General features: G+C 43.0%; 1 protein-coding gene across 1 annotated transcript; it reads left to right on the top strand.

Moving 5' to 3' along the window:
- Positions 1-933: 933 nt before the first annotated feature.
- SH3BGR (SH3 domain binding glutamate rich protein) lies at positions 934-26193 on the top strand. The gene is made up of 7 exons (XM_033053267.1): positions 934-1083; positions 6586-6771; positions 12836-12916; positions 19294-19491; positions 22534-22563; positions 24653-24763; positions 25723-26193. The coding sequence occupies exons 1-6, from the start codon at positions 1039-1041 to the stop codon at positions 24719-24721; spliced, it is 609 nt and encodes a 202-aa protein (XP_032909158.1). The 5' UTR covers positions 934-1038; the 3' UTR covers positions 24722-24763; positions 25723-26193.
- The last annotated feature ends 1129 nt before the right edge of the window (positions 26194-27322 follow it).

The raw sequence follows: 27322 nt of genomic DNA, 5'->3' as shown, positions 1-27322 counted from the left end.
TATGTTTTTCTAAAACCTAGTCCAGTTCCACCTCTGGCACAGGGTCAGCTTTACCGAGCTCATGTCACTCACAGCAGAAACGGACTTGGCCCTTAAAATTTGAAAATAATCTGTGACTATTTAACATTCTTCAAATACCTCTCAGAGACCTCCTTTAGCAAGTTTGTGCAGAATTGTGGTGATCTCTGGGATAAAAGGTGACGGCCAGATGGGAAAAAAGAAGACAAAACAGGAGAATGGGGATATTTTTTTGCAGAGTATTCTTGACCTCTTCTTACACCTGGAAATTTTCACTGGTGGTGCAAAAAGGAGGAGAAAATGCAACGAGAGGCTCTGGGTACATTGAGCCAGGCAAATCAGAATCAGGCAGTGTCCTGACACACATTTATATCAGGAAAGTCCCTGAGCCCTGCAGCGTAGATGATGATCTGGATTCTTCAAGCCGAGAGCTGCTCCTAAACAAGGCTTATTTCTTATTTCACTATGATCTCTGCTATAATTACTGCTGCATCCATGCTCCCCTTGCTTTCCCCTTCCCCTTTTATAACCTCAGATTTCCACAACTCCAAAGCCTTGAAGTGTTCTGGGACAGCTCTTTCCTGCGGGACGGAACCCGACAGCTTTGGGATTGCCCCCAGCACAAAGCTGCCGGCCCCCCGTCCCTTCTCCCGTCTCAGTTGTCCCTTCCCCCTCTCCCAAATATTTCTCCAGCCCTGCCTCATTGGTGCACTACTCTGCCTTGCCTTTTTTGGGCTGCCACCCTGTCAATCTAATGCAATAAGGCCAGGGGCAGGTGCAAACCCTTTGCTCTGGCTCCTCTTACTGTCCAATCCTCGTCCCAAAATACTCCAAGAGCCAATGGAGTGGGAAATCCCGGGAGCCCGGGCAGAGGGAGAGAGGGCAAAGCTGCCGGATTGCAAGGGGGAGGGGGCATCCATTTAGGAGCCGGCTTAGCCCAGGAGTGAGGAACATTTGGATTCCTCCGGGGATCGTGGTGACTCGTGGGTAGCAGGGCTGCTGTGCTGATCCGCTGCCAGCATGGTGATCAAAGTCTTTGTGGCCACATCTTCGGGGTCTACGGCGGTAGGTGACTCCTTCAACATCCTCCTCTTACCGCTGGGTCGGGGATTAGCCTAGGAGATGCTAGGAAAGGGCTTGCACATGACAAAAAACCCACTGCAATTCTTAGCAGGAATAAACCTTGGTTTATTATCACCTTATTCTTGAAAGTTGTTCAAGACATAGAGAATTCCTGTCAGTGCAGGCTGGCTTACCTGCGAGCTTTTACCACAGCTACAACGTTTACATCTAAATTATCTGTCACTTCATAGATGTACTGCTGTTTGGGAAAGTATTTGCCATATATACACACTGAGGAAGGAAACGGTGGGTATTGTATTTGTGCAAAAGTGATGCTAGACTGTTTACAGAAGAAAAGAAAGTGCTTGTTTTTAAAAGAGACTTTAGGACACTGCTCCTGCAAAGGGGGAACTCTATATAAGAAAGAACCTGGAGCTGGATAAAATTAGGCAGAACTTTCCCAACTCCTTCCATTTCCTGAGCTTTGAGAGGATTTTGTTTTCTTTTTGGTTTGGGGTTTTTAGTATGTGTTTTGTTCTTATTTTTGGCAGGGGGTTAATTTCTTGTTTGTGTTTTTGTTTGTTTATTTTTTGGTGTTTGGTTTTGGTGGGTTTTGTTTATTTTTTTTCTTCTGGTGTGTGTGTCTGTTGAAATGCTATACTGATGATTTTTAGCATTGAGATCTGCTGCTGTAGCTGTCAGCAGAGAGTATCAGCTGAAGGGAAGGGCATGTGAATAGTAGGGAGGTTGGAAGTCCGTGGGAGGTGGGAACCGGGAAAGGACTGTTTCCTTTTATATCCAGTTCCCAGATGAGCTCAGATTTCAGTTTTCCTCTGGCACTCACTGCCTCCCTCTCAGTGACACGGCTAAACGAGCTGGCTGCTGCTTGCACAGAGCTGTAACTACATCTCCATCTCCCTGACACCAGCTCCATTTCTTTAAGAAGATTCCAGAGTGGAAAAGCTCCAAAAAACACTCCCCATTTATGGAACCATCATGTATAGGAAATGAACCTAGGGTCCTTCACTAAAGTTCCAGTTGGAATACAGCTGAGGAAGTTTGCAGTTCTATCAACAGCTTTACATTCTAAATTACTATTGATGTTTAGTTTTTAAATTTTTTTTTTTTTAATTTTTATAATAAACTTCAGATGCAAAAATGAAGTTGGGAACTTCAGGTTGGGTAGTTTGCAATTTGTAATAAAACATTCACTGCTCAAATAGCTTTATAAATTGCCTGGTACGGTGCATGGGCACTCTTCTTGCTCCTGTTTGGCCTGTTTTGGTCAGGAAACTACAAAAGAAAATTATGGAATCTTCAGGGCAATATTCCTCTGTATTTGCACCTTTCTGGAGTGCTGGGTGTGTGTATATCTGTAGCAATCTCAGCATGGGTTCAGGTTACTGATTGTGAATTATAATGCCAAGTACACTTGGAGTAGTTTTCCACATTTTCCAATTAACATGGAAGGAAGGTATCCTTTCAATGAACCTTTGAGTTCTAGTTTATACAAAATAAAATTCACTCACATGGTGAGTTAGCACAAACCTCAATATATCACTAAAATCCTATTAAAAAGAAATTTCGTATCAAGTACATACAGCTTTTCCTGAGAATTATTTTAATCCCTAAACAGTTTAAATCGTCCTACTAACACTGGTGATCTCTTCAAATTTCGTGGTTCACTCCATCAAGTGGATGGTTAATTTTGAATTCAGTACAAGATAGTCCCAGCCTCTGGTGTAAATCAGCAGAGGATCAGTGGCAAGGAATGAAAAAGTCTCTATTTTATGTACTGACCATGTTCAACCTACCCACCTCAAGTAGTTTTCATGTTAATAAATACTTAGTGCAAGTGAATGCACTGAACATTCTGGTGCTCTGCATCAGATGCTGGAATGTTATGATTCACTGTGACTCTGGAGCAAACCTGCAGTCTGTATTTTTCCCCTTGATGCTTCAGAAATTAAAAAAAAATATCTCCAGTTTTATTATCTTTCTGCTCCGATATTGAGCTATTCATTAAGGCAGGCAGAAGTGGAGACACTTATTTATAGCATTGAAAAGCACTAAATGCTTGGATGGGAGAAAGCAATAAAAAAATAAAATAATGTTGTTGCTAGTTACAGAGGTGTTTAGGATTTGGTAATATCCTGCAAGATTCTAAATTGTGGGAGAAAGAGGCTTCATGTCTTGCATGTGGTTTTGGTGACATTTTATGAACTTGTCCCCCTTCAAATTAACATCAAAAGCAGCATAACCAGCAGGGCAAGGGAGGGGATTGTTCCCCTGTACCCTGCTCAGGTGTGACCCCACCTGCAGAGCTGCCCCAGCCCTGCCCCAGCCCAGGGAGGAGCTGGAGCTGCTCAGAGAGCCCAGAGGAGCCCCAGGATGAGCAGAGGGATGGAGCAGCTCTGCTGGGAGGAAAGGCTGGCACAGCTGGGATTGTTCAGCCTGCACAGGAGAAGCTTTGGGCTGAGCTCAGGGTGGCCTTGCAGGGCCTGAAGGAGCTGCAGGAAACCTGGAGAGAGACAATTCCCAAGGGCTGCAGGGACAGCACACAGGGAATGGCCTTAAGATGAAGGAGTAAAAGCTTAGATTAGATATTAAGATAAAATTCTTCCTTATGAGGGTGGGCAGGCCCTGGCGCAGGTTTCCCTGTGATCCCTGGAAGTGGAAGGTTGGATGGGGCTTGGAGCACCCTGGGATAGTGGAAGGTGTCCCTGCCCATGCAGGGGGTGGAATGAGATGAGCTTTAAAGTCCCTTCCAACCCAAAACTTTCTGGGATTCTGTGAGCCAACCTGGCTTTGGACTCTTTCAGGGATGTGAAGTCCACAACCTCTCTGGCAGCTCTTACACTCTAGCTAGATAACATTTATTTAGAACAATTTTATTTTTTTTTATTTTAAGGGGCTAGTAGCTAGGGATGGTGCAACTCAAGCTTTGCTGAAAGAAAAACTGGCATTGCTGAAATAATATCCTGCTCATCACCACTTTCCAAGTAATCTATGCCCAAGTAATTTGAATTCTTCCCATGCCATCAGACACAAGGGAGGGCACAAACAAGCCCCTGCAGTCTCACCCATTCTGGGAAAGCCTTTGCATGTCCTCTGTGTTTTTACAGGCTGAATTTCCCTCTGTGGGTGCTCCTTCCTGGAGAGATTCTTTGCTTGCCCACTTAGTGCCACCCACAGCAAAGCTTTGCTTTCTGGTTTCACACTTGCTTGTGTCCCAAGTCTTTTGCTCTGCCTAAACCCCAGTAATGGTGAGCCCTAAGGAACAGAACATCTTCTGATTTATCTCATTGTCAGAGTCAGAAACTCCTTACCTTTTCCTCAAGCAGCATAATTCCATGCTACTTACTGCTTTACCTCAGCATTAATTTTTTCACACAATTTTTTGGTGCTGCCTGAGCCTCCCGTGCGTGACGAACCTCAAGCTGAAGAGAAAATATTAAGCCAGGTTTAAAAGTTACATCTTCCATGAGGAGGGGAGCCCAGAATCTCTGGCTCCATTTCCATTATCTCCTCAGAGGCACTGTCTGCCTGCAGCAGCTATTCCAGGAGCCCTATCTGCTGCAGTGCCTGGATCCAGAGGGACAGGCTGACCCTGACAGCACTTGAGAGCCTGGCCTCTCAGAGCATGTGATGTTACTGCTGCTGCTGCCTCGTGCTGATTTTATTAACCATTTATCCAAACTTCATCCTGCCACTTTCGCCAGTGAAATGTCCCTTTCTGTTTTACAAGTCACTCTTCAGCTAAATAGCCAGTAATGAGATTATTTCTGTTTAAAAATAGAAAATAAGAATGGAAATAGAAATAAGCTCTGAACTCTGTCAACTGCATGGCTTTTGACCACTTTGGATTAGTGTTTTCATTCAAAGTGATGCACTTTTTTTAGCTCACTGCAAACCTCTGTTGTTGTCATAAAAATGTACAGCATTTTAGGTTTGTTATTTTTTGTAAGCAAGCATATGTGTAGATAGATGCTTCTTTGTTTGTACAAGGAAAAGAAATTGTATCCTCACTCATGAGAATTCATCCTGCCAGGATAAGAGGCTATCACTCTACTTCAGCTCTTCTGTTTTATTAGATTATGGAAATACATAATCCCTGATTTACTGCTCATCTCATTACCCATCCCTCTGATTTACACTACTTTGGTGTCACTTTAATTTCAGGTGTTCAGATGTCTGACATATGGAGGATGTGGTTTAAAATCACAAGATATAAAAATTACCTTGATGCCTCCTTCTAGCTAAGTCTGGTGGCAAGTTCTTAAAAGCTGCTCAGGAGTAGCATTCCTTTAGCAGGGAAGTATAGTGAATGTTACATTTTCAGAGTAAAAGGATGGGTTATAAGCTCAATGCCTGCACAGAACCAGCATCAAAGGGAGTAAGGGCCATAAGTGAATTTGAGGAGCCACAGAAGCTGTGTGTAACAAGCTTTATTTGTATGTAGCATGTTCTTTGTGGTCCAGCTGGAATGTGATTTTGTAACAGGGGATTTATTTAAGCACAGGAGTTTAGCTGTACTGGATTTTCTCGAGCTTTACTCATATTTATATATTATATCTCAAGAAGCAATGGCCATAAACTAAAACACAAGAAGTTCCACCTCCACATGAGGAAGAATTTCTTTACACTGGGGGTGGCAGAGCACTGGAACAGCTGCCCAGGGAGGATGTGGAGTTTCCTTCTCTGGAGACATTCCAAACCCACCTGGACACTTCGCTGTGTCACCTGCTCCAGGTGACCCTGCCTTGGCAGCGGGGCTGGACTGGAAGATCCCTTCCAATCCCAACTATTGTGTGATTCTGATTCTGTGAAATTTATTTATGCCTAACACTAAAGAACAGAGAGGAATGTGGCTCACAGAACGCAGAGTGTTGTGCTTGGTGGGAAGAAGGAGGCTGGAACATGCTGAAGGAAATATGAATGTTTTCAGACATTTACTGACTTCAGGCAGGATCACCATAGGTATCTGCAGACCACATTCCTGGATCTGGGAGCACAGAAAGAGGCTTCCTGCTGAGCCTCATTTCTTAGCTGGACTTGTCATCACATCCAGGGAGGAAAGAAAGGATCTGGGGGATGGGTGTGTGGTGGGAGGGGTGTAGTGGCAGCACTCTGGGTGCTGACAGAAAGTGTTGAATCACAGCTTCAAAAAGCTTGAGGGCTACTGGAGAAGTGAATCCAACTTAGGGAACTTCCAACTTTCAGGAAGAATTTTTTTTCATGGAAAGGGTTGGCAAGAACTGGAAGGGAGGTTTGGAGTCTCCATCCCTGGAGGTGTCCCAGGAAGGTCTGGAAGTGGCACTCAGTGCTCAGGGTTGGGTGACAAGGTGGGGACTGGACATCTGGGCTCGGTGATCTTTGAGTCTTTTCTACCCTAAAAGATTCTGCAAACTTGACAAACTTGTCTGAGTTCTGTAATAGCAGTTGCTTTTAGGAAACCATTTTATTTTTCAAGAAGGAATGTTGTTTTCCCGCTTTCCTACCCAGATAAAAAAGAAACAGCAAGAAGTTGTGGGCTTTTTAGAGGCCAACAAGATTGACTTTCAACAAATGGACATAGCAGGAGATGAAGACAATAGGAAATGGATGAGAGAGAATGTCCCAGGTGAAAAAAAGCCTCAGAATGGAATTCCCCTGCCTCCACAGATCTTCAACGAGGAGCGGTACTGCGGGGTAAGAAGCTGTTTGGAAATTTAAATATCTTGGAAATTTGGATATTTGGACATTTAAATATCTTCAGAGAGTGGTTTCTCACAGAAAGGGACTCTTTTCCATTAATAGGAAGCATCAAACAAACTCCATAAAACAATCTGAGATTGTCTGTGAAAGAACAATTCTCAGGAAGGATTTTTTAAAGCATAGAAAAGCAGTGAAACAGAAGATTATTTCTTTTTGAGAGCAAAATATCCATGGAGAGCAAACTGGCTGGAGAAACTTCTTGAAGTTTCAGTTAATTTTGATGGGAAGTGTTGATATTTTGCTTGTTTGGAATTATCTGGGCTTCAAGGACATCAAGTAGATAACTGAGGTACCAGAGGCTGGGAATAAGAATCTTTATATTATACAAATAAATAGGAATGTTTGTTTACTGGAATAGTTCCAGAATGTGGTTTGAATTATTTGCATTATATTGCTTGTTCAATAAATATCCAACTCTTCATAACAGCAACTGTATTTGCTCATCAGATGTTTTTATATTTTCATATGTGCTTATAACAGGTTCTTTCTCTTGAGACAGTTTGTTCAAAGCAGAGAAAGATAATAATGTGCCAGCGTGAATATTAGGACTGTGAATCAAAAGAGATAATCTGAGACCTTTTATTTTCTCATAGTCTGGGTGGAAATGCCCAGTTTGGAAAGTGCTGAGGTCTGGTGGCTGGAATGAACCTGCAGAGTGCTCTGGAGCACAGGGCACAGTGAGCCTGGTTTGGAGTTACTGCACAAATCCAGTGTGAACCCCTGCAAGGTTCTACTGGGGAAGCAGGGATTTTCTGAGTTTTCAGAATTAACTTTAGTGCTCTCAGAGCAAAAGTTGGTAACATGAATATTGGGGTGCAGATGTTTCCTTATTTTCTCATAGAATTCCTGAAAGAGAAGTTGGTGTGTTGGAGTCCATGTGCATTTCAGCATCCAGTCTGCACCAATAAAAAGTAAAATTTGATATATCTTACTCTGGATTTTGTGGTAGCCAGTGCTGCAATAAATATTTCTGATGTTCCCTGGAGAAGTTATATAAGAAATTAAAGAATAATTGCCTTATAAAGTGTTGCAACTGGTCAGTCTTGACAGTAAATGATAAATACACAGTTTTTATTCCATGTCTCAAGCTACTTCAGGAAGCCAAATAATCTACATCTTGAAACAAATTCAAGTGAAGAAACAGTCCTTTGCAAAAACACCTCCATGGGGAAAGGAGCTGCAGCTACTGATTTAAAAACTGAATCAAATTTACAGTTAGCCTAAAAGTCTCCAGAATTCTGATATACCCAGCTCTCAAAGCTCAGAGCTAATGGTCCCAGTTGGTGCCTAACAAAGACTAATTTATAGCATCATTATTTCCAAATAAATAAGGTAATGAGATCCATCTCAGTGCATGAGCCTTACCCTTCTCCCCAGGGGAAAGTGCCTCGAGGGAGCTGCACAAGGAGTGTGATGTGGGCTGAGCACATGGCCAGGGGCTGCCAGACTGCTGCAAAACCCTCCCAAGTGACAAATTCTACAATAAAACCCTGGGGATTTGCATTCTGCTTCCCTGCACAGTCTGTGCAGGCCCAGCAGAGCCATTGCTCTGAAATCCAGAATTGTTTTAGGTTGGTTGATGTTTATCTGATACATCTTCCCACATCCCACTCCTTTGGCCTCAGCCATTTTATTAAAAATATCCCTGAGGATTGCAAGGGTCTGAATTCATGAAAGTCCTGTTAAAATATATTGCTCTCATCATTTTTTAAGGGCCTCACTCTTGTGGCACCTAAAAATCTTTGAATTTGTAGCCTGGCTAAGTGCAGGCAGTTCATCCCCATCTCCTGCTATGCCCAAATCACCCTTTAGCTTCAACAGCTTCAATTGTATCCTCTATTAATCTTCATTTTGCTGGGCTAAGCAAGTCAAGCTCTTTAGACCTCTTTTTTTTTTTTTTTTTTTTTTTTTGTAAGACATTTTTCCTTTCTCCTTCCTGCTAATTTTATTTTCTTCATTCACTGTTAGTACTTTTTTATTCATTTTTAATATTTTTTAAAGCTCAAATCTGTTACATTTCATTTTTCCTCTTTATTCCTGGGATCGCTCTTTTCCCACATTTCCCTTCTTATCAATGGTTTTATCAGTTGTTCTTATCAATGTTTGTTTTCCATTCACACATGAGCACGTGTGTACACATTACATCATGATAGCCTGGGAGATCTGACCTTGGGAGATAAAAAGTCAAGATTAAATATTTCCTTCCTTAACCTGAGAAAGAGGGGTTTGGAGAGAGACACAATAACCTTCAACTATTTTAAGGGCTGTGGCAAAAAGTGAATTACTGGTCTGAATTCAGTATTGGCCCTGCTTTGAGCTGGAGGTTGGTCTGGGTGCTCTCCTGAGGTTTCTTCCCACCTGAATTTTCTAGGATTTTGGAAATAGGTTCTGCTGCACATCCACTGGAGGTGGGATGAGCTGTATGAGAAGAAAATGCAGCAAAGAAAGTTCAAGTCAGCCATCAGAAAATACGTGATTTTCAGGAGATTAACTCATTATCTCCTAAAAGTGGATCAGAGTGATGCAATGATTCCTGCCTTGGAGGAATGGTCCTTTGGGACCTTGCCCAATGTCCTCTTCTGAGGTTCAGTGAAATTTTTGGAGTGGTAGAAAGGAAAGGGGGTTCTGGAGACAGGTGAGGAGTCTTCTGTTTGTGCTGGGATAGAGTGGCATAATAAGAGAGCAAAGTCTCTGCACATCTGCTTTTCTGCTGATAGATAAAAGTATCTTCATTTTCTGGGAGACCATGAAGAGCTGCTGCACTCTGCAGCTTGTTCTGTAAAGTGGAGGTTTCTTGTAGATGGATTTTTATAAAGATATACTGCCTGGAAGCAGCATTTCCACGAGGTCAGAGAAGCTTAAAGCTGTCTGGTAAAATAGCTCAGATCTTATTTTTCTCTCAGATCTTTGGTATTGCTACTTGAAGAAATAGATTAGCAATTGATTCATTTTGTATGCCTGGCTACAGCACCAATTTCAAGTATCCATCCTAATCCATCAGTGCTGGCAATTATGTCCTTATTTGATCTTTTTCTTAAGCTGTTTCTTTGCTCATGTCTAGACAGACGTCTGCATCTGTGTCACTTGCTAAATATATTGAGCACTCTGTTGCTCTTGTCTTTGCTTTTGCTTAACAAAAACCCTTAGAAAACTAGGAAAGAAATGAAAGAGAAACTTCTGTTTATCTTTGTAAGCTGAAATCTCTGCTTTCTTCTGTAAACTGAAATCTGTAGAATAAAGTACCCTTGTACATACTCAAAAACATCTCTGAATTATTAGATAAGACTTTTATTTGATGTTGGAATGTGCATTTGCAGCCCAGAAACCAACTGTGTCCTGAGCTGCATCCAAAGCAGTGTGGGCAGAGGTGAGAGGGGGGGATTGTGTCCCTGTGCCCTGCTCAGGTGTGACCCCACCTGGATCCTGCCCCAGCCCTGCCCCAGCCCAAGGAGGAGCTGGAGCTGCTCAGAGAGCCCAGAGGAGCCCCAGGATGAGCAGAGGGATGGAGCAGCTCTGCTGGGAGGAAAGGCTGGCACAGCTGGGATTGTTCAGCCTGCACAGGAGAAGCTTTGGGCTGAGCTCAGGGTGGCCTTGCAGGGCCTGAAGGAGCTGCAGGAAACCTGGAGAGAGACAATTCCCAAGGGCTGCAGGGACAGCACACGGGGAATGGCTTCACACTGACAGAGAATAGGTTTAGATTAGATATCAGGAAGGAATTGTTCCCTTTGAGGGTGCCCAGGGAAGTTTTGGCTGCCCCATCCCTGGAATGTCCAAGAAACCTGGGATAGTGGAAGGTGTCCCTGCTCAGGCTGGAATGAGATGATCTTTATGGTCCCATTCCTGCTCAGGCTATTTTATGATTCTATCATTTATGTAACTGCTAAAGTCAAATTTATGGAAATACAGAGACCTCTGGAGGCTTTTAGTCCAGCCTGCTACTTAGAGCAGTGTAGCTTTTGCTTGGGTCTTTGGCCATCTGAATTCCAAAAGACTCTAAGGATGGTGTTTCCATGCCCTCTCTATGTGCTCTGACCTGTACCAAGCACTGGGGAAAGAATTTTCTGCTGATGTCAAATTGACAAATGGCACCACTTAAACCATTTATGTCTTTTCATACAGATAAAATGTAATTGCTTACCTGAAAGAAGTTGTTCTTTCTTATTTTTCTTACTGCCTGCCTTGGGTACAGTTTTCTTTAATCATTCAGCAAATGGAGATGGGAACAGGTCACCATTAGTAAAGCATAGGTGCAGATACAATATAGAAAAAACTATTCCATGATCACTGCAGGCATTCCTTTATCTCCTATTTAATCCATGATAGCTTCCTCCTCAGTGTGAGGAAATAAATGACCTTCCATTTACTGTGGGATGTCATTGCCCACTCCCTGTGTCCAAGGAGTTCCTGATATCATAGGAGATTATACCCACTTCTGATAAGGAGTTGTCTGATCATTCATACATTTTAACTGAGTCCTCAGGTCTGCTTATCTACAAGGCTTTGTGTTTCTGGAGAGTTTTAGTACACTTGCTATGGGCTACTTTTCCTCAAAAAGACATAAAAAATAACAAATCCACTTCATGACCTTTGCTTGTTGCTGTCTTCTCTTTGTTCCCCAGCTCTTGCCATGTCAGGCCATGGTTTGTTCTGTGAGGACTGTGGTGTGCAGGAAGGCACAAATTTCCTGTGTTTGCCAAACACAGCAATGCCAAATTCCAGCCCTTCTCATTTTCTTGTTCGCTGCACTACTCCTAAATGCATGAGCCAGATGCAGACAGTGCCTGGGCTGGATGAGAAGATGAGCTGAGAAATGGGTGGCCTGGAGCCACTCTGTCCCTCAGATAAATCAGTGAAATGGGCTGTCATTGGTTGTGTCTGTAAAGCTCTTCCAAACTGCACTGAAATGTCATCAATTCCACTCTTGTTGGCATTAAGGTGACTTCAAAACAATCCACTCCAGCCTTCCTGATAATTTATACTCTGGAAATATAAAACAGTTCAATAAAGCAACTCAGGTCCTAACCCAGCTTTACAAACAAGTCCCAAGGATGATTCAGCACCTTATTATTTACAGGCTTCTATTCTTGGAGTTATTTGGGATTAGAGGAAGGATGATAACATGATCAAGGCATTAGTGTAGGACTCGGCAGGATATGTTCAGTCCCCCGTCTCAGAGCTGGGTGTGATTCTGGGCCAGTCACTTCTGACTGGAGATTCTGCTGGAACTTCAACATTTGTGGATTTTTACCTGTGTGAGATGTGAGCTGTGAACTTCCCAGTAACAAAAACAGTGATAAAAAAACTTCCTTAACTGAGAGGAGTGTTGTACAGGTGAAAGCAGTGAAGAGTAAGCAGGCAAGATAGGAGGCATCCCTGGTCTTCTCAGCTCCATTTCCACTGAAAACAGGTGTTTAATGTAATGATTTATAATTTCATTTCACAGTGGACAAGACATTTTGGCTGGTACATGGATATCAGAGAGAACAGCACAACCCTTTCCTAAGTTCATCTGAAAATAACCTCATTTTCTAACCAGACTGCCTTTCTCTAAGATAAAGTTTCCTTGTTACCATTTCACTTGAGCTATCATGTTGACTGCTGCCTTTAGTTTGCCATAAAGAAGTTCCAGGGGTTTGAGGGCCTATTTTGTGTCCTTACTCACAGCAAATTTTATTTTAACATTTAAAGGGAATAGCTTTGCCTCGGAATGTACAGCTGAGGCAGGTTCAAATGAGACAATTTTATCTGATTCTGCCATGGATGGGATATAATTAAAGTGTAAGGCACTGGAGAGATTTGCTCATTTTTTCATTTTGCCACCCTGTGTAAAACTCCCTTTATCTGTGTTTTCTTCCTGGGGCTCAGATAATGCAGACAATTGTACAAATGCATGGTCATTCTCATCAGTGTAGGATTTGCCTGGGCTGGCCTCTTTCTCCTGTGCTTTTTGTTTGATTTTTGATACCAATTCTCTGTTGTTTGTTTGCTCCTTTTTTAGGATTTTGAATCCTTTTTCTCTGCTAAGGAAGAAAATATTATTTATTCGTTCCTGGGCCTTGCACCTCCTCCAGGCACAAAGGTATGCATTTCTTTCTTTCCACGGGGATCATTTATTTGATTTTAATAAAAGATGAACATAGGCAGTGACTCAGCATGTCACATAAGAGGCAGTGACAAGCAATACATTCCATGTTGGAGCAGCAAAGTGTTCTTAGGGGAAGAAAGAAGTGGCTGCTTCAGTAAATACTAGAAAATACTTCTTCCTTGCCTTCTTTCAGTGCAGGCTTGTTACCATGGCTCCAGCTGATGGGTTTGTTGTTGTTGACACAAAGCAATTTTACTATGTTCAGCTTTTAAAGGATGCAGACTCCCTCACACAATCTCTGGGTTGTGGTGGTTCCAAGAAGCCTTTGCTTGCTCCTGACCACACTGAACAGGGATAGTCCTGACCCCCAACAGCAGGACTGGGATCAGAGCCACCCCATCCCTCACTGGCACCATGGAATTCTCTGCCTGGAGGAGAAAAAGGCTCACCCAGCCCTCCACCAAGTGCCTTTGGCAACTCTGCTCTGGTTCTCCATCATATTTTGACAGTGTTCTAGTATATTTCTGGCAAAAGCTAAACATTTTATTTTGGGGTTTTTTTCGGTGTTGTTTTTACAGAAACCAATGTGTTTTGTCTTTATTAGAATCTTCTTCTAATTAGAAGATTTATAGCTGTGAGCTTTACAGCTCTGCTATCCTGAGCTCATGTTAGATGGCAATAAAATGTTGCCATCTTTAACGTGGGTGAGCCAACAAAAGAAATTAATCAAGAGAGTGGTGAGGCAGAGTGACAGGAGAACTCTGCTGCATTGTGGTGACCTGGCTGAGGAACTGCCTTTGGTCCAGCTCTGCAGCAGCTTTGAGTGAAACACCATTGGAAATATCTCTTTATTCACTTCTGTAAAAGCAGAGGAAAAATAAAGGAGCCTTTACTAAGTGCTTTGAGAGTCACAGCTGAAAATACACCCAGGGGAGAGCCCCAGTTGTTATAAATGTCTTAGACACTGAGTCCCTGTGTGATAAGGAGAGTGATTTCAACTTTTCTGCTCTAGCTGTGCCATCTCCCACCCAGGGAAATAAAAATGACTTGCCTACCTCACAAGGGTCTTGTGAGAATTCATTTAATTAACATCTACAAAGCCATGAAAGGCTTAAAGGACTGCAGGTATTACATATTATAATTATTATAAAAGATATGTGGAGAATCAGTGAGATAAAGAAAATTGCATTTTTCCACCTTCCCACTCCTCAGATTATCTGCTTCTTCATGCAAGGTCCTGGTAGATCCCATATCTATGAAGCAAAGTAACAATTTTTTTAGAATTCATTTATTCCCAGCTGTCAGCAGATGCTATTACAGTTTCTACTTTGTGGCAACCTTGGAAATGTTGAAAATAATATGTTTGGTACATTCTGCTAGGGAAATTTGTTTGTCAGTGCCATTGGTAGCAGGCAAGCTTTGTTTACAGTGATTAACTGCTGCCTTGGTGGTGGCTTCAGTACAGAGAGTGCAAAGAAGTGAGAGTGTGTAAAATCCCTGAGAAATGTGGAATTTTGTTAGTCTCCCTTTCAGAGCCTATTCCTGTTTGCCAGAGACACACACAGTTCTTGCAGAGGTGTTTCTCTGCATCCTCACTGCAGGAGAGGCTGCTGTGCTTTGTCAAGCACAGAACTCTCCTGCTCTGCCTCTGCTTCCCCCTCATTCTCTGTCAACCCCACCTTAGATAAGCACAATGGATGGCTCATGACACTGATTTCCAGCAGCATAAATCTGGAATTATAAGTCAGGTGTGGAATAGATGGTGATGACACATATGACAAGGTTTCCTATTAATCCTTTCTTAAAAATTGTGTGGGTTTTGTGGCTTTTTTTTGTTTTGTTTTTGGGGTTTTTTTTGCTGGAATGAAGAAGCAAACTGTAACACATGGAATCACCACGAGGCTGTAAGTATTTGCTTTCTAGGGATTTTCCATGCTGAGACATGACAAAGATTAATATGAAGCTGGTACCTGTGTCACACTTTTGTCTTACAACATTCTATTTCTTTTCCCATCCATCTTTTGTCTCGTGTGGCACCAAGACTAGAGAAGTTCTTTAATGGCCATCATCCTATTTCACAGCACAATCCAACAGCATCCTGACCAGGAATGTTCTGAGTTTATTTCCTTCCATCTGAGGAAGCAGATGAACCTTTGGGGCTCCCTCAATAATTTATAACTTCCCAGCAAAATACTTGTAGCTAAATTTATTGCCCATTCGTTGCCATTGCTGAGTGCAAAATACACATTCAGTTCTGCAGAGTCACTTGTTCTGTTGTTTCTATATATCAATTTATTGTGTATATTAGAGTGCTTCATCCAGCCCTGGATCCCAGCCCAGGGAGGAGCTGGAGCTGCTCAGAGAGCCCAGAGGAGCCCCAGGATGAGCAGAGGGATGGAGCAGCTCTGCTGGGAGGAAAGGCTGGCACAGCTGGGATTGTTCAGCCTGCACAGGAGAAGCTTTGGGCTGAGCTCAGGGTGGCCTTGCAGGGCCTGAAGGAGCTGCAGGAAACCTGGAGAGAGACAATTCCCAAGGGCTGCAGGGACAGCACACAGGGAATGGCTTCAAACTGACAGAAAGTAGGTTTAAATGGGATATTGAGAAGAAATTCTTTATTGTGAGAGGCTCTGGCACAGGGTGCCCAGAGATGTTGTGGCTGCCCCATCCCTGGAAATGTCCAAGGCCAGGTTGGATGGAGCTCTGAGCATCCTGGGACAGTGGAAGGTGTCCCTGCTTAAGGAACAAGATGATCTTTATGGTCCCTTTCAACCCAAATAATTCTGTGATTCTCTGATTCTGTGATTTTATCGTACCAAATACATCTATTGCCTTAAAGGATGCAATGTGCCCATAAAATTCAGTGTCTTTACAAGAAACCAATCCGTATCTGTGGTGCTTCAGCAAGGGTCTGTTAGCTCACATCATCCTCTCTCCTGTTGCCTTCTCATCACCATGGTTGTGTTTTCTGAAGCATTGTTTAGCAGGGCTGAGCAGAACAGTTTTCTGTGCCCAAGAGAAGCAGCAGACATAATGCTTGTGTTAATAACTAATTTAATCTATTAATACCTCCTCACCTGAAGGAATACCTGGTCTGGATTAATTCCAAACATGGTTCAGGGCAGGCTGGGACTTCAGGGCAGCTGATCACTCAAATCTGTGATAGATTTCTGATTGATCTGTTTAATCTTGGAGAACTGGCCTGAGAAATTATGTCCCAATAGGACACATGTGCCGATCTGAGCTGTAGTCAGTGTAGTTTGTATGTTTGGGGTTAGGTGTGTCAGTCTCAGCTGCCTGAAAAGTTGGCTCCATTTTTTTTAAAACTGGCACCACTTTTATGCTTAGTCTGACTCAGTGAACTCAGTGAATTACATGAGGAGCTGTTTTTAAATATTGTGCATACTTGAAGCCTTAATCCCACTACTCTTGAAATTAATATCCAGAATCTTGATATCCCCAAATCTGTAGATACTCAAGCTTAAGTTAGTGGAAGAAGGCTTCTCCTAAATCTGCTTTGAATTACAAACCTGTGCTATGTGCATTTTATTTAGAGAGAAAATGACCTGTCAGCCAATCTTTAGAAATGGTACTTCATTTTGAATTAGTTGAAAATTAAATTCTGTGTTTCTATGGAGAGCCAGTGTAGCAATGATATTCTGAATGTCAGAGTTCTCCATATAATTAACAAGAACTCTGTGTGTGTGTGTTCTGGCTGATAACATGCTGCTTCTAGAGTTTAGTTCTTTTAGCTACAACTCTTTTTTTGTGCCTTATAATCTAAGTATGTGATTCATCTGGGATGGATTCACACAATAGGGTCATTTTGATTAGGGTGCTCTCTGTGGTCTTTATGCTTTTTTTGTCCCAGCCAAAAATAGTGAGTGGATGGATTTTAATGAAATGTTAATATTTGTGCTGAAAATAAATATTTAACCAATTTCAAGACCAGGATGGATGGCGCTCTTGAGCAACCAGGTCTGGTGGAGGGTGTCCCTGCCCATGGCAAGGAGGTTGGAATGAGATGATCTTTAGGGTCCTGTCCAACCCAAATCATGGTCAGTGATTCTATTAATTTAATTTTCATTAACACTGTCCTTTCCACTTGAGGAACTTCTGCAAGAAGCTGCCATTTCCCTAAGAAAATAATGTATTAACACAAGGTTGCACAAGAGAATTCCAATGTATGTTTGTGTTACTACATATTTTAATCTTCAAATATTTTTTGCCTTCTGTGAGAAAAGTAAACAATAAGCCAAGCCAAACAAATTTCTCTGTAGATCTGTTTTTAATAACAATGCCACCAGCATCAGAGTGCAGTGAACCCACAGTTTTATGTGCACTTGAAATGAGATGATATTGCCAGAAAAAGAAATTGTCTTTTCTCCCTCCTCCTTCCTGTGGCTCCTTCTGCTCCTCCCAGCTGCTCATTCCTCTCCCTGAGCATCCCCCACGTGCTGGCAGAAACACTCACTTGTGCAGCTGTGTGACAGTGTGAAACTGGGGTGAGGCAGAAACGTTTTGCTTTTTAAAGCTTTAATCTTGATCAGCTCCTGCTCCAGTTCCAGAGGAAGGAGAACTTTGGGACCTTTGTGCCCACTCTCTTTGCACTGCAAGTAACTCAGATGTAAAACTGACTTTCCACTATTCAGGAGAAAATTGCCAAAAGAGCACCAAGCCTTGCAGGCAGTCCAGTTTCAGCAAAACCATCAAACTGCTGTGATATCTGCTTCCTCACATCCAGAGCTCCTTTCTATCATTTCTGTCCCCATCCAGCAGAGCTTGTCAGCAGGAGGACACCTCTCATGTCCCACAGCACATCTTGGGACAAAGATCCCTGAGCCAGCACTCAGCCAGCCAGCTCTGGGGATAAAAGCCAGCCAGACATGCCCTGTTGTGCAGAACAAGAGCACTGGCTGAGGAAATCATCGTGGGGACACTGCAGGAGGAGCTGAGAAGTTTAAAGGACAGGGGACATGACTGAGGGCTTCTGTTTAAGTGTAGAGACAAAAGCAATTCTGGAAAAGCAGCAAACCCCAAACCAGCCAGGTGGCTGAGTTGGAAGGGCTTGGTCACAGGGATGGGGAAGGAGTTTGTCTCCTGTCAGGGATGTGCTGCTCTTCCCAAAGCCTGTGGGACACAGGGCAGGACCTCCCCTGAGTGCCAGACAGCACCCCCCAGAAGGGGTCAAATTTCCTTTTCATGAATAAACTCCTTTACCTCAGCTTCTCTACTACAAATCCCTTCCCAAATCTCCCACTGATGATGATTAGAATTTTTCTTCACAGCCAATTTGTACTCATTTTGCATCTCCCTCAGTGTCTTCCTTATCCTATCCCTGTCTGATGTTTACTCTGATCTATTTTTGGAGTGCCATCATATCCCCTCACAGCATCACTCTCAATAGATTAAAGCAACGAAGCTTTTTTTGTCACCCTTTCATAAGACAAACCCTCCCCTCCCTCAGATGTTCCTGCACCTGTTCCAGCCTGAGTTTCTCTTTCTTGAGCCTGAGTGACTGGGATGGCACAGAGCAATCCAGAGGAGGTTTTGCCTCACCTCATGCATCTGAGGATCACATTTTTTACCTTTCATTGTCACATCACCCTCATGGCTCAGTTACCCCATCCTCATTTAAATACATCCATCTTTTTCTTCCTTGATGATCATTAGCTAACAAGCTCCTGAAGTGCAATAGAAAAACCACTTTTTAATCTGTGACCCAGAACTGCTTGTCCTACATAAGGTGCCTTTGCACTTCATGCTCTTGCATTTCATCACATTTCTGCTGTTCCACTCGAGGCTTCCTTTTATCTGTCACAGTGTGGGAGCCACTGTGACCTTCCACAGCCACCTGGCTGAAAGGACACCAGGAGGTTTGTCAAATAAAGAACCTCCCAGGAAGTGCTTGCTTATGGTGCTGGAATAAATGGGCTTGGTTAAGTGATGTGGAAAGAGTTTCCTGATGCTTTCAAGGAAGAAAGTTGAGACTAAATGTGAAATCCTTTATTACTTCTGTTTCCTGGAGCTTCTGGATCATGTTCAATTGGAACTCATGCTGGTGCAAAATGTCTTTTGTTTTCCTGAAGCTCAGATGTGCTGTCAGGGTGAATTTTGGTTTCTAGTGAACTTTCCAGAGGAAGGTTAGAGAATCTGCTGTGCTGAGAAATGCTTGAATTCATGTTTTCCCCACACAAACCCCACCTTGGTCAATATGCCAGAAAGTGTTCTTTTCCCAGGAGAAATACACTCTAAAAGGGGTATTTTCATTTGAGAGCTGAAGCAAAAATAGTAAAACACTTTTCTAAAATAAGAAACTCAAGAATTTAATAGAAATGAATTGTTAATTACCATGACTTCCCCTTTGCTGCCAGGAGACTGAGAAGTCTGAGACCACAGAGGAGAAGTCTGATGCCACAGAGGAGAAATCAGAAGCCACAGAAGATAAATCTGATTCCAAGGATGAAAAATCTGATGCCACAAATGAAACTGAGGCACACACAGAAGCCAAGGAAGGTGAAGAGGCTCCTGAAGAGGCTCAGTCTGACCAGGCACCACCAGAAGCTCAACAGGTAATTTTCCTTTCTCTTTGTGATCTGAGGGTTTTACCTGTGCTAAGCACATGAAATATAAACCCACATCCTTCCTGGTGTGCCCCAGGGTGACTGATTGCAGAGTCTCTTGGATGTATTTTCTTTGGTATCAGGATGATATGAACTGGATAAAACTCCAGGGATCTTTGTTCTGATTCTTGAATAACAGCAGCTGCCTTTTGCCACTTGTTATCACAAGCTTTTTATTTTATCTTGGTCACTGGGAACCAGAGTCTGGTTAGGAGGATAATTTAGGACTGGACATCTGAGTCCTGCCTGCATGAAAATAAAATAAATTGCTGCTCTCCACAGCCAGCATGAGAGGTGCTCCTAAATCTGATTGTAAATGTTTGCTGCAGATCTGACAGAGACTGCTCCAGCCCTTGCAGGATCCCTGGGCAGTGCAGAAACAGAGGCCAGTGTTTTCCTTTCTGTCTGCTCCTGCTCTGGTATTACAGATCTCAAACTGCAGCTCAGGTTGTCCTTTAAGGATGAGTTTGTTTGGATGCTGACTCTTCCCAGGGAGTCAGGACTGCTGCTGCAGGTTCTTCTGTGTTTGGAGATCAGCTGGTCCCTGGGGAATACCCAGCACAAATTCATCAACTCTTACATCAAAAGTCAGAATAAATGGAGTTTGGGGTTTTTTTCATCTAGCTGCAATATTTCTCCAGAGGAAAAACCTCTCTGTAGGCCATTGCCCTTTTTAGTAGTGACTGATCTGGTCACTATTACACACTATTACCCCTTTTACACACCCTCATGCACATCTCAGCCACTGGGGAGTCCCACTCATCATTTCAAAACAGTGATGAGGAGAGGCAGTCCTCAGTGGGGACCAAATTCCTCCTTAAGGAAAATTATATCCAAGCACTTTTCATGCTGCTCTGAATTTCAGTTGGCAGGAGAGTGCCATCAAACTCCTTTTTTTTTTTTTAGGCAAATAAAATGAGCCAAAACTGCTGCCTGGCTTGAGTGCCATGCCCTTCTGGCTGGCATTCTGCTGTAATGTTTCCCAAATGAGAGCAAAATGCTGGAATTGGTCTGCAAATGTGTCAGGCAGCTGTGTGGGAGAGGTTTAGCTCTGACATCATGCAGTATCACAACCAGCACCTTGCTCCACTTCTCACAGAAAGGATTGGAGCTAAAAGTGGAAAATAGATTTCTCTGCAGCTTTGCAGAGAGCAGAGAGCACAGAGAACACTCTTTGCCCTGTTCCACCACCCACTTCCCATGTCACCCAGGACAAATCCTTCAGTGCCATGGCATCTGCCTTGCTATAGTTCATCCCAATTATCACTTCTGCTGGGATGGCATGAATCATTCTCTAGGAATTCTGCTGTTCTCACTCACTCCAGACAGCACACAGAGGACAGGGTTAGATGAGAAGAGCAACTCTGAGGCAGCTACAGCGAGATGAATTCCACCTTTTGCCTCTGTATCTTGTTTTATGCTTATAAAAGACAGTAAAAACACCATTTCCTTACCTTAGTGGGGTTTTATAAAGTAAATGTTGTCAAAGGCTGCCAGGTTGCCATCAGAGCATCTCCACTGGATGTTAAATCCTAAAGGATAGAGGTATTTTCAACACAAAAATTTGAAAGATGGCAGTTTTATGTTCTATGGCTGAATTAATGTGCCAGTGGGAATTTAGCACCGGGATTTTGGCCTTATTTAGCTTCAAACCACCTCAAAAATAACTCCCTTTTGGGGTGTAACCAAGCCAGCTTTTCTTCAGTGACTCCACAGGAGAAATGTCAGCGCTGTGGAAAAATTCTGGAAGAGTCTTGGTGAGGTAAAGTTCCCTGAGCCTTTGCCAGTGAGCACAGGACAGAAAAGAGGAGCAGCTGGGGCAGTGTCAGCCCTGGGGCTGCAGGGAGGGCCCAGGTTCCAGGAGGCTCCTCCAGTGCTCAGGGGATGCTCAGAGTGGAGGTGCAGCTCTCTCCAGCTTGTGCTGCTCTTCCTGGGAGATTCAGGAATCCAGAAGCTCCAGCTTTTTGTCTGCATGGATGTAATGCCTCCCACTCCTGCTTTGTCTGTCCTTTGGTTTGAGTTTCTTGGAGAGAAGGCTCAGCTCCAGCTCACACAGACCCTGCTGGTCACTCGATGTGCTGGTAATAAATTATCTGTAGTTTGACTTCAGATTTAAGTTTGGAGGTTAGAATATTTTTCTAAGTGGTGTCCCAGTTAAATCAGTTTTCAGTACAGATTAGGCTCCCTTCAGGGCAAAATTATTTTAGAAACATGTTCAAAAATCATATTATAATGCAAGTCTCTATCCTGTCTCAGCAATTCCCCAGGCCATATTTAAACCCTGGCACTGCAGCTCACTCCCTTAACTCATTCCATGAGAACTCAAATCAACCCCTCTGCCTTCTGTGTGGCACTGTGACATTTGCCTCTTATCTTTGGGATTTTGTGTAGGATCAGCTCTTTCCCCCAGCAGCCAGCTTAGGATCTAACATTAAATTCGACTCACTTTGTACATATTTTTTTCTTTTTTATCTCTCTCATCACTTCTGCTCAATCTACAGTCTAAAACCAGCTTGTATTATTTTTCATTCCCTGTTGAGCCAAGGCATCTGTTGCAGCCTACAACACTTAACAGAATCACAAGCCAGATTCTGAATGATGATATAGCATAGATGAGACTCTCTATAATTCTGATTATACTTTCATTTTGTACAGCTAATTACAAAAAAAACCCTACAAAAACTCCACCTGAACAAGCAAACAAAACCCAGCTCCAAATCTTTGCTTGCCAATGAAGCAGTTTTGATTGGAAGTAACTGAGGAAAAGGGAGCTCAATTTAATGATTTTACAGTCCTTTTCCAACATAGAAGTTATGCTTGAATGTGCTTTGTGAGTTAATTTGGAGAACATTATCTCCAAATGAATCCAGTGAATTCCACATAATTTCCCTAAATTCAGTGTTTAACTTCTGCTATATTTTCCCTGTCTGATTTCTGATATTCTTTCCTTAATTTATCCTTTTAACATTTTCCTTTGTATCTCTTCTGTAGGAAGGAGAGGAAGAACATGCAGCAACAGGGGTATAGTAACCTGGCTATTTTATTATCATATTTTGTTTGTCTGTATTTAATTCCTTTTCAGTCCCTTTGCTTCACTCAAAAACTGGTAAATTGTTATTAATGAAAGTAAATACATCACAGTCATATTCTGCTAGAGATAATGATTGGTCCCATCATGGTGTTATTGACTGGGAACAAAGATGGGCCTTTAATCATTAAAAGCTGTAAATGGAAGAGAAATTGTCTGTCACAGAGCCTTCAATAAAATTTGCCAAGGACTCCCATGACAAGTCTATCTTTGATAATCACTGACTGACACCATGCTGTGATTGCATTTTCAGTGTGAAAAACTCATTCTGACAATTGAGGCAGCTCTGCCCATGAAGGAGATATTTCCCTCATGAGAATTTGTAAGACCCAGGTGCAAATCCTCAAACACTTAAACCTCCAGGATCCCCCAGTGCCACCCCAGTGCCACCAAACCCTGTCCCCAAGGGCCACATCCAGCCTGCTCCTGAGCACTGCCACAGACAGTGACTGCAAACCTCCCTGGGCAGCTCATCCCAACCCTCACCACTCTGACAGGGAAATTTTCTTTCCCAATCTCCACCCTGAGCCTGCCCTGGTGCCATTTGAGGCCATTTTCTCTCCTCCTTTCCCTGCTGTTCCCTCCTGGCAGGGACTTGTGCAGAGCCACAAGGTCCCCCCTGAGCCTCCTTTTCTCCAGGCTGAGCTTTCCCAGCCCAGCTGCTCCTCCAGGATTTGTTTTCCTAAAAAACCCCAAAGCTCCTGGAGCCATGAGCAAAGTGCAGGGTTCCTGGAGATGCTGCTGGGGTTCATCAAGCCTGGTTAGCTGTACCCTGGCACCACCAACTAATGCTTCAAGCAAGAGAAATAACCATTTTCCTTTCCTGTAAAAGTTAATTGACTTGAGTTTTGGATGGAAGTTGGTAATACCTGAAAGATGTGGCTTGTCTGTGCGCTCTCCTGGCCCTGTGGCAGAGTTCTCATGAGATAAAAAATGCTTTTTTTGCTTTGTTTTCCTTGGGGGAAAATGCCCAGAGAGGCAATATTCCTTTGGAATATGAACTTCTAATCCACAGATGTTTGTATTACATTTCTGGTTTTGCAGGAGGGATTTTTTAGTGCAATGTTTTTTTCCCTGAAAAACTATTGAAACCAGAAATCTTGTTCCAATCTTCATTCCCAAGGAGATATTTAAGCAGGATTTCACTTCAGCAGCTCAGGTGTGACTCCTGCACAGACAAGAGGTGCCTGAGAAGGCACTAAAGGTCTGTGCTGCTCATGCATGACCTGCAGTCCTGACTGGAAGCTCATTTTTGATTCTTTGATTGGTTATTTGATTATGCCAGGAGAAAGTTCATGTCCCTTTTGCAGCCCAAGCAGTTTGTGAAGGTGGCAGATTGAGATAAAGCTGATTTATACACATGGGAGTCTTTGGACAAGAGATCACTGGAGGAGGAGCAGAGGAGCCCACAAAGCAATTTCCAGCTCAGAGTAGAGCTTCATTTGCTCTAGAAAGAGAATAAACAGATTGTTGTCTGTGTTAGACAAATTCAAGCTTTCATGTAGCTGTTGATTGAAGCAAAGGGCTGTTGTCTTTAAATTGTGTCATTTCTCCTGCATAAAAGAGAGAAATAAGAACCTTTGAGACAGAAAAAAGGCAATATGATCTGATTGCAGATGATTTTCAGATCATTTAGCAGTCTAGTTCCTGTGCCATGAATCTTTAGTTCTTTACTGCTCCAGGAAAGTGTGTAATTAAAAATACTAAACTTATTGAGTCATATTTACACACATTTCATATTCTCATTTTGATTTTGAGCATCTATTTGCTGCTTAATCACATGTTCCAGCCTCCCTAAGAGGAGAGTTCTTATATTACAGCACGTGCCTATTAACCCCACAAAATAAAGCCCTGCCATGCTGAGATTAAAACCTCCACACATTAATTCTGGTTTTGAATCTCAAAGAATATTGCATTTACTAGAAATAGAACAGTTGTAAAAGCAGAGCTCTGAATGTCAAGACTTTATTTTTTTTTCCAATTCTTGTATGATAACTATAAATATTTTCTATTAAATAAAAGGAAGAAGAAGAAGAAAAGCAAGGAGAGGGAGAAGAAAAGGAAGAGGTGGAGGAGCAGGAAGAGTCTTAGTACAGTTCCCTATGACACAATATTTCTTGAACAGGTTTTCAGGTAAATATTGAGACATCAAGCACAGCTTCTAAATACCCTTAAAGTAACATAGACTTGCAATATTTGTAATTATTGTTGTGGACAGGTGAAGTGTCCATGCACAAAGTACCCAGCTGATGACTCAGAAGTAGATTTAACTGTTGCAGCTTGTCTTTCACATGGAATAAGAATTCTTCCCTCTCCTCTCTTATTCAGCTTTTCCACTGCAGCTTTTAGGAGCTCCATGTCTCACATGAATTCCTCTCTCCAATTTAGTTGAAAACTTAAAATACTGGTAAGAGAGAGGAGCCTGACAAGAAATATGACTCAGTATAAAATTGCTGAAAATAGGCCTAATTTAAAACTGCAAAACAGGAAGCAGCTGGAAGGCAGAGTTTGTCCTGTACAGGTGTGTGAGCACACCAGCACTGCTCAAGTTCTGTCAGCATTTCTAATTTTAATTCTCAGGTTTTCTCCTTCCCCTGTCCCTTCTTCCCTGCACTGAAATACAGATCAGAAAATCACTTAGTGGGGAAAAACTAAATCTTGTAAGAGAGTTGGAATTTCCAGTAGATTTTCCTTTTGGTGATGGGACTTCCTCCTTATGACAGATACAAAGTGCTCTTTCTGGGATCCATAAAATCATGGAATGGTTTGGGTTGGAAGGGATCTTAAATCTCATCCAATGCCACACCTTCCACTGTCCCAGGCTGCTCCCAGCCCCAAAGTCCAACCCTCCTGGGCTGGATTCCCAGCTGACTCACACTCTGTAGCTGCCAAAGGTTTCACCAAGCAGGTGCTGGTGAGATTTCCAGCACCTGGACAGGGCAGGAAATCCAACACTTCTGTCCTGCTGCCTCTCCCAAATCCAGGTTCATCTGCTGCGTGGGAATTGATTCATCACAACATCGTCCAGAGTTCAGGTCTGTAACACCACAGAAGTGCTGAGTTCTAATTAAATTTTCTTTGTTTTTATTCAGGAAGCACCAGCTGGAGCCACCCCACCAAAGAAAAGAAAATCCCTTTCTCAAGCAAAGCACCACTACCTTTTGTGAACATAAAAACATAAACAGAACACAGACACCACTCTGTCCCACCTGTAGCTTTTATATATATATTTGGTTTTCCAGTTGCTTGTTAAAATGGATCTCATGTCTGGCAGGTGGTATTTCAGTCGATTGTCCTGTGTTGGGATAGTTTTGTTTGTGTCACATTTAGCCTGTGAGCTCCCCAGGGCAGGAACCATGTCTCACTCCATGTCCAAACACTGCTGCCCCTCAGCACCAACTGCACCCACACCAGTGACATCTTCAGAGGAAAATTCAACACTGAAAACTGCAAAGAGGCTTCCTGCTCACCAGCCATGTGAGTCACTCCTCCCTCAGCTGGTGTTTGAAAATGATTGAGATTCCCATTGTGCAGCAGTTGAAATAAATTTGTTTTCTGTCATATCTGTTCTTTGTCTGCAGGAGCATTCATTTAACTCTGCACACAGATGTTTTCTCCATCGTTGGGGTTGTGGGCTTAGTCATGGAATCATAGATCATGGAATGGTTTGGGTTGGAAGGGACCTTAAAGATCATCCAGTTTCCACTATCCCAGGTTGCTCAGAGCTCCATCCAACCTGGCTTTGGACATTTCCAGGGATGGGGCAGCCACAGCTTCTCTGAATAACCTGTGCCAGGGACTCTCACAATAAAGAATTTCTTCTCAGTATCCCATCTAACCCACTCTCTGGCAGTGTGAAGCCATTCCCTGGGTCGTCTCCCTCCAGCCCTTGGGAATTGATCTTTGCTTTTGTGGAACATTTCTGTTTTAATCTGACTCCTTTAGAGGAAATGCCTCATACAAAAAGCTCATCCAACTCACAGAAAAAACAAAATAAAATAAACAAACTCCTGCTGGAGTCAAAGTTTTAAACCAAAAGGCAAAAAGCAAGCCATGTCACTGAGAAATGCTTAGAGGGATGGGGCATCCAAAATTTTTCTAGGAAACCTGTTCTAGTGCCTTCTACTATATCAGTAAAGTATTCCTTCCTAATATCTAATCTAAACCTATTCTCTGTCAGTTTGAAGCCATTCCCTGTGTGTTGTGCTGTCCCTGCAGCCCTTGGGAATTGTCTCTCTCCAGGTTTCCTGCAGCTCCTTCAGGCCCTGCAAGGCCACCCTGAGCTCAGCCCAAAGCTTCTCCTGTGCAGGCTGAACAATCCCAGCTGTGCCAGCCTTTCCTCCCAGCAGAGCTGCTCCAGCCCTCTGCTCATCCTGGGGCTCCTCTGGGCTCTCTGAGCAGCTCCAGCTCCTTCCAAAATCATCAGCTCAAGGTGCAGCAGTGGCCAAGAGCCAGGGAAATGCACTGTCAGCACCATGGCAGGGCTGTCTGGCCATACAAACCTGGCTGTGCTGACATTTTGAGCAGGTTGTGCAGTGTGGTCTCAGGGAAGACCTGGGGATGTGAGAAATGCAGAGAAACCACAGCTGGAGAGGATGAAACAGCTGCTCCATGAGGAGGCTGAAGAGACTCTTCAGTCTGGAGGGGAAGCCAAGGCAGCTACAAAAAAATCATAAAGATGAATGCAGAACA

The sequence above is a fragment of the Catharus ustulatus genome, chromosome 2 (genome assembly GCF_009819885.2).
Source record: "Catharus ustulatus isolate bCatUst1 chromosome 2, bCatUst1.pri.v2, whole genome shotgun sequence".
Lineage (NCBI taxonomy): Eukaryota > Metazoa > Chordata > Aves > Passeriformes > Turdidae > Catharus > Catharus ustulatus.
This window is presented reverse-complemented; position numbering and strand designations above follow the sequence as displayed.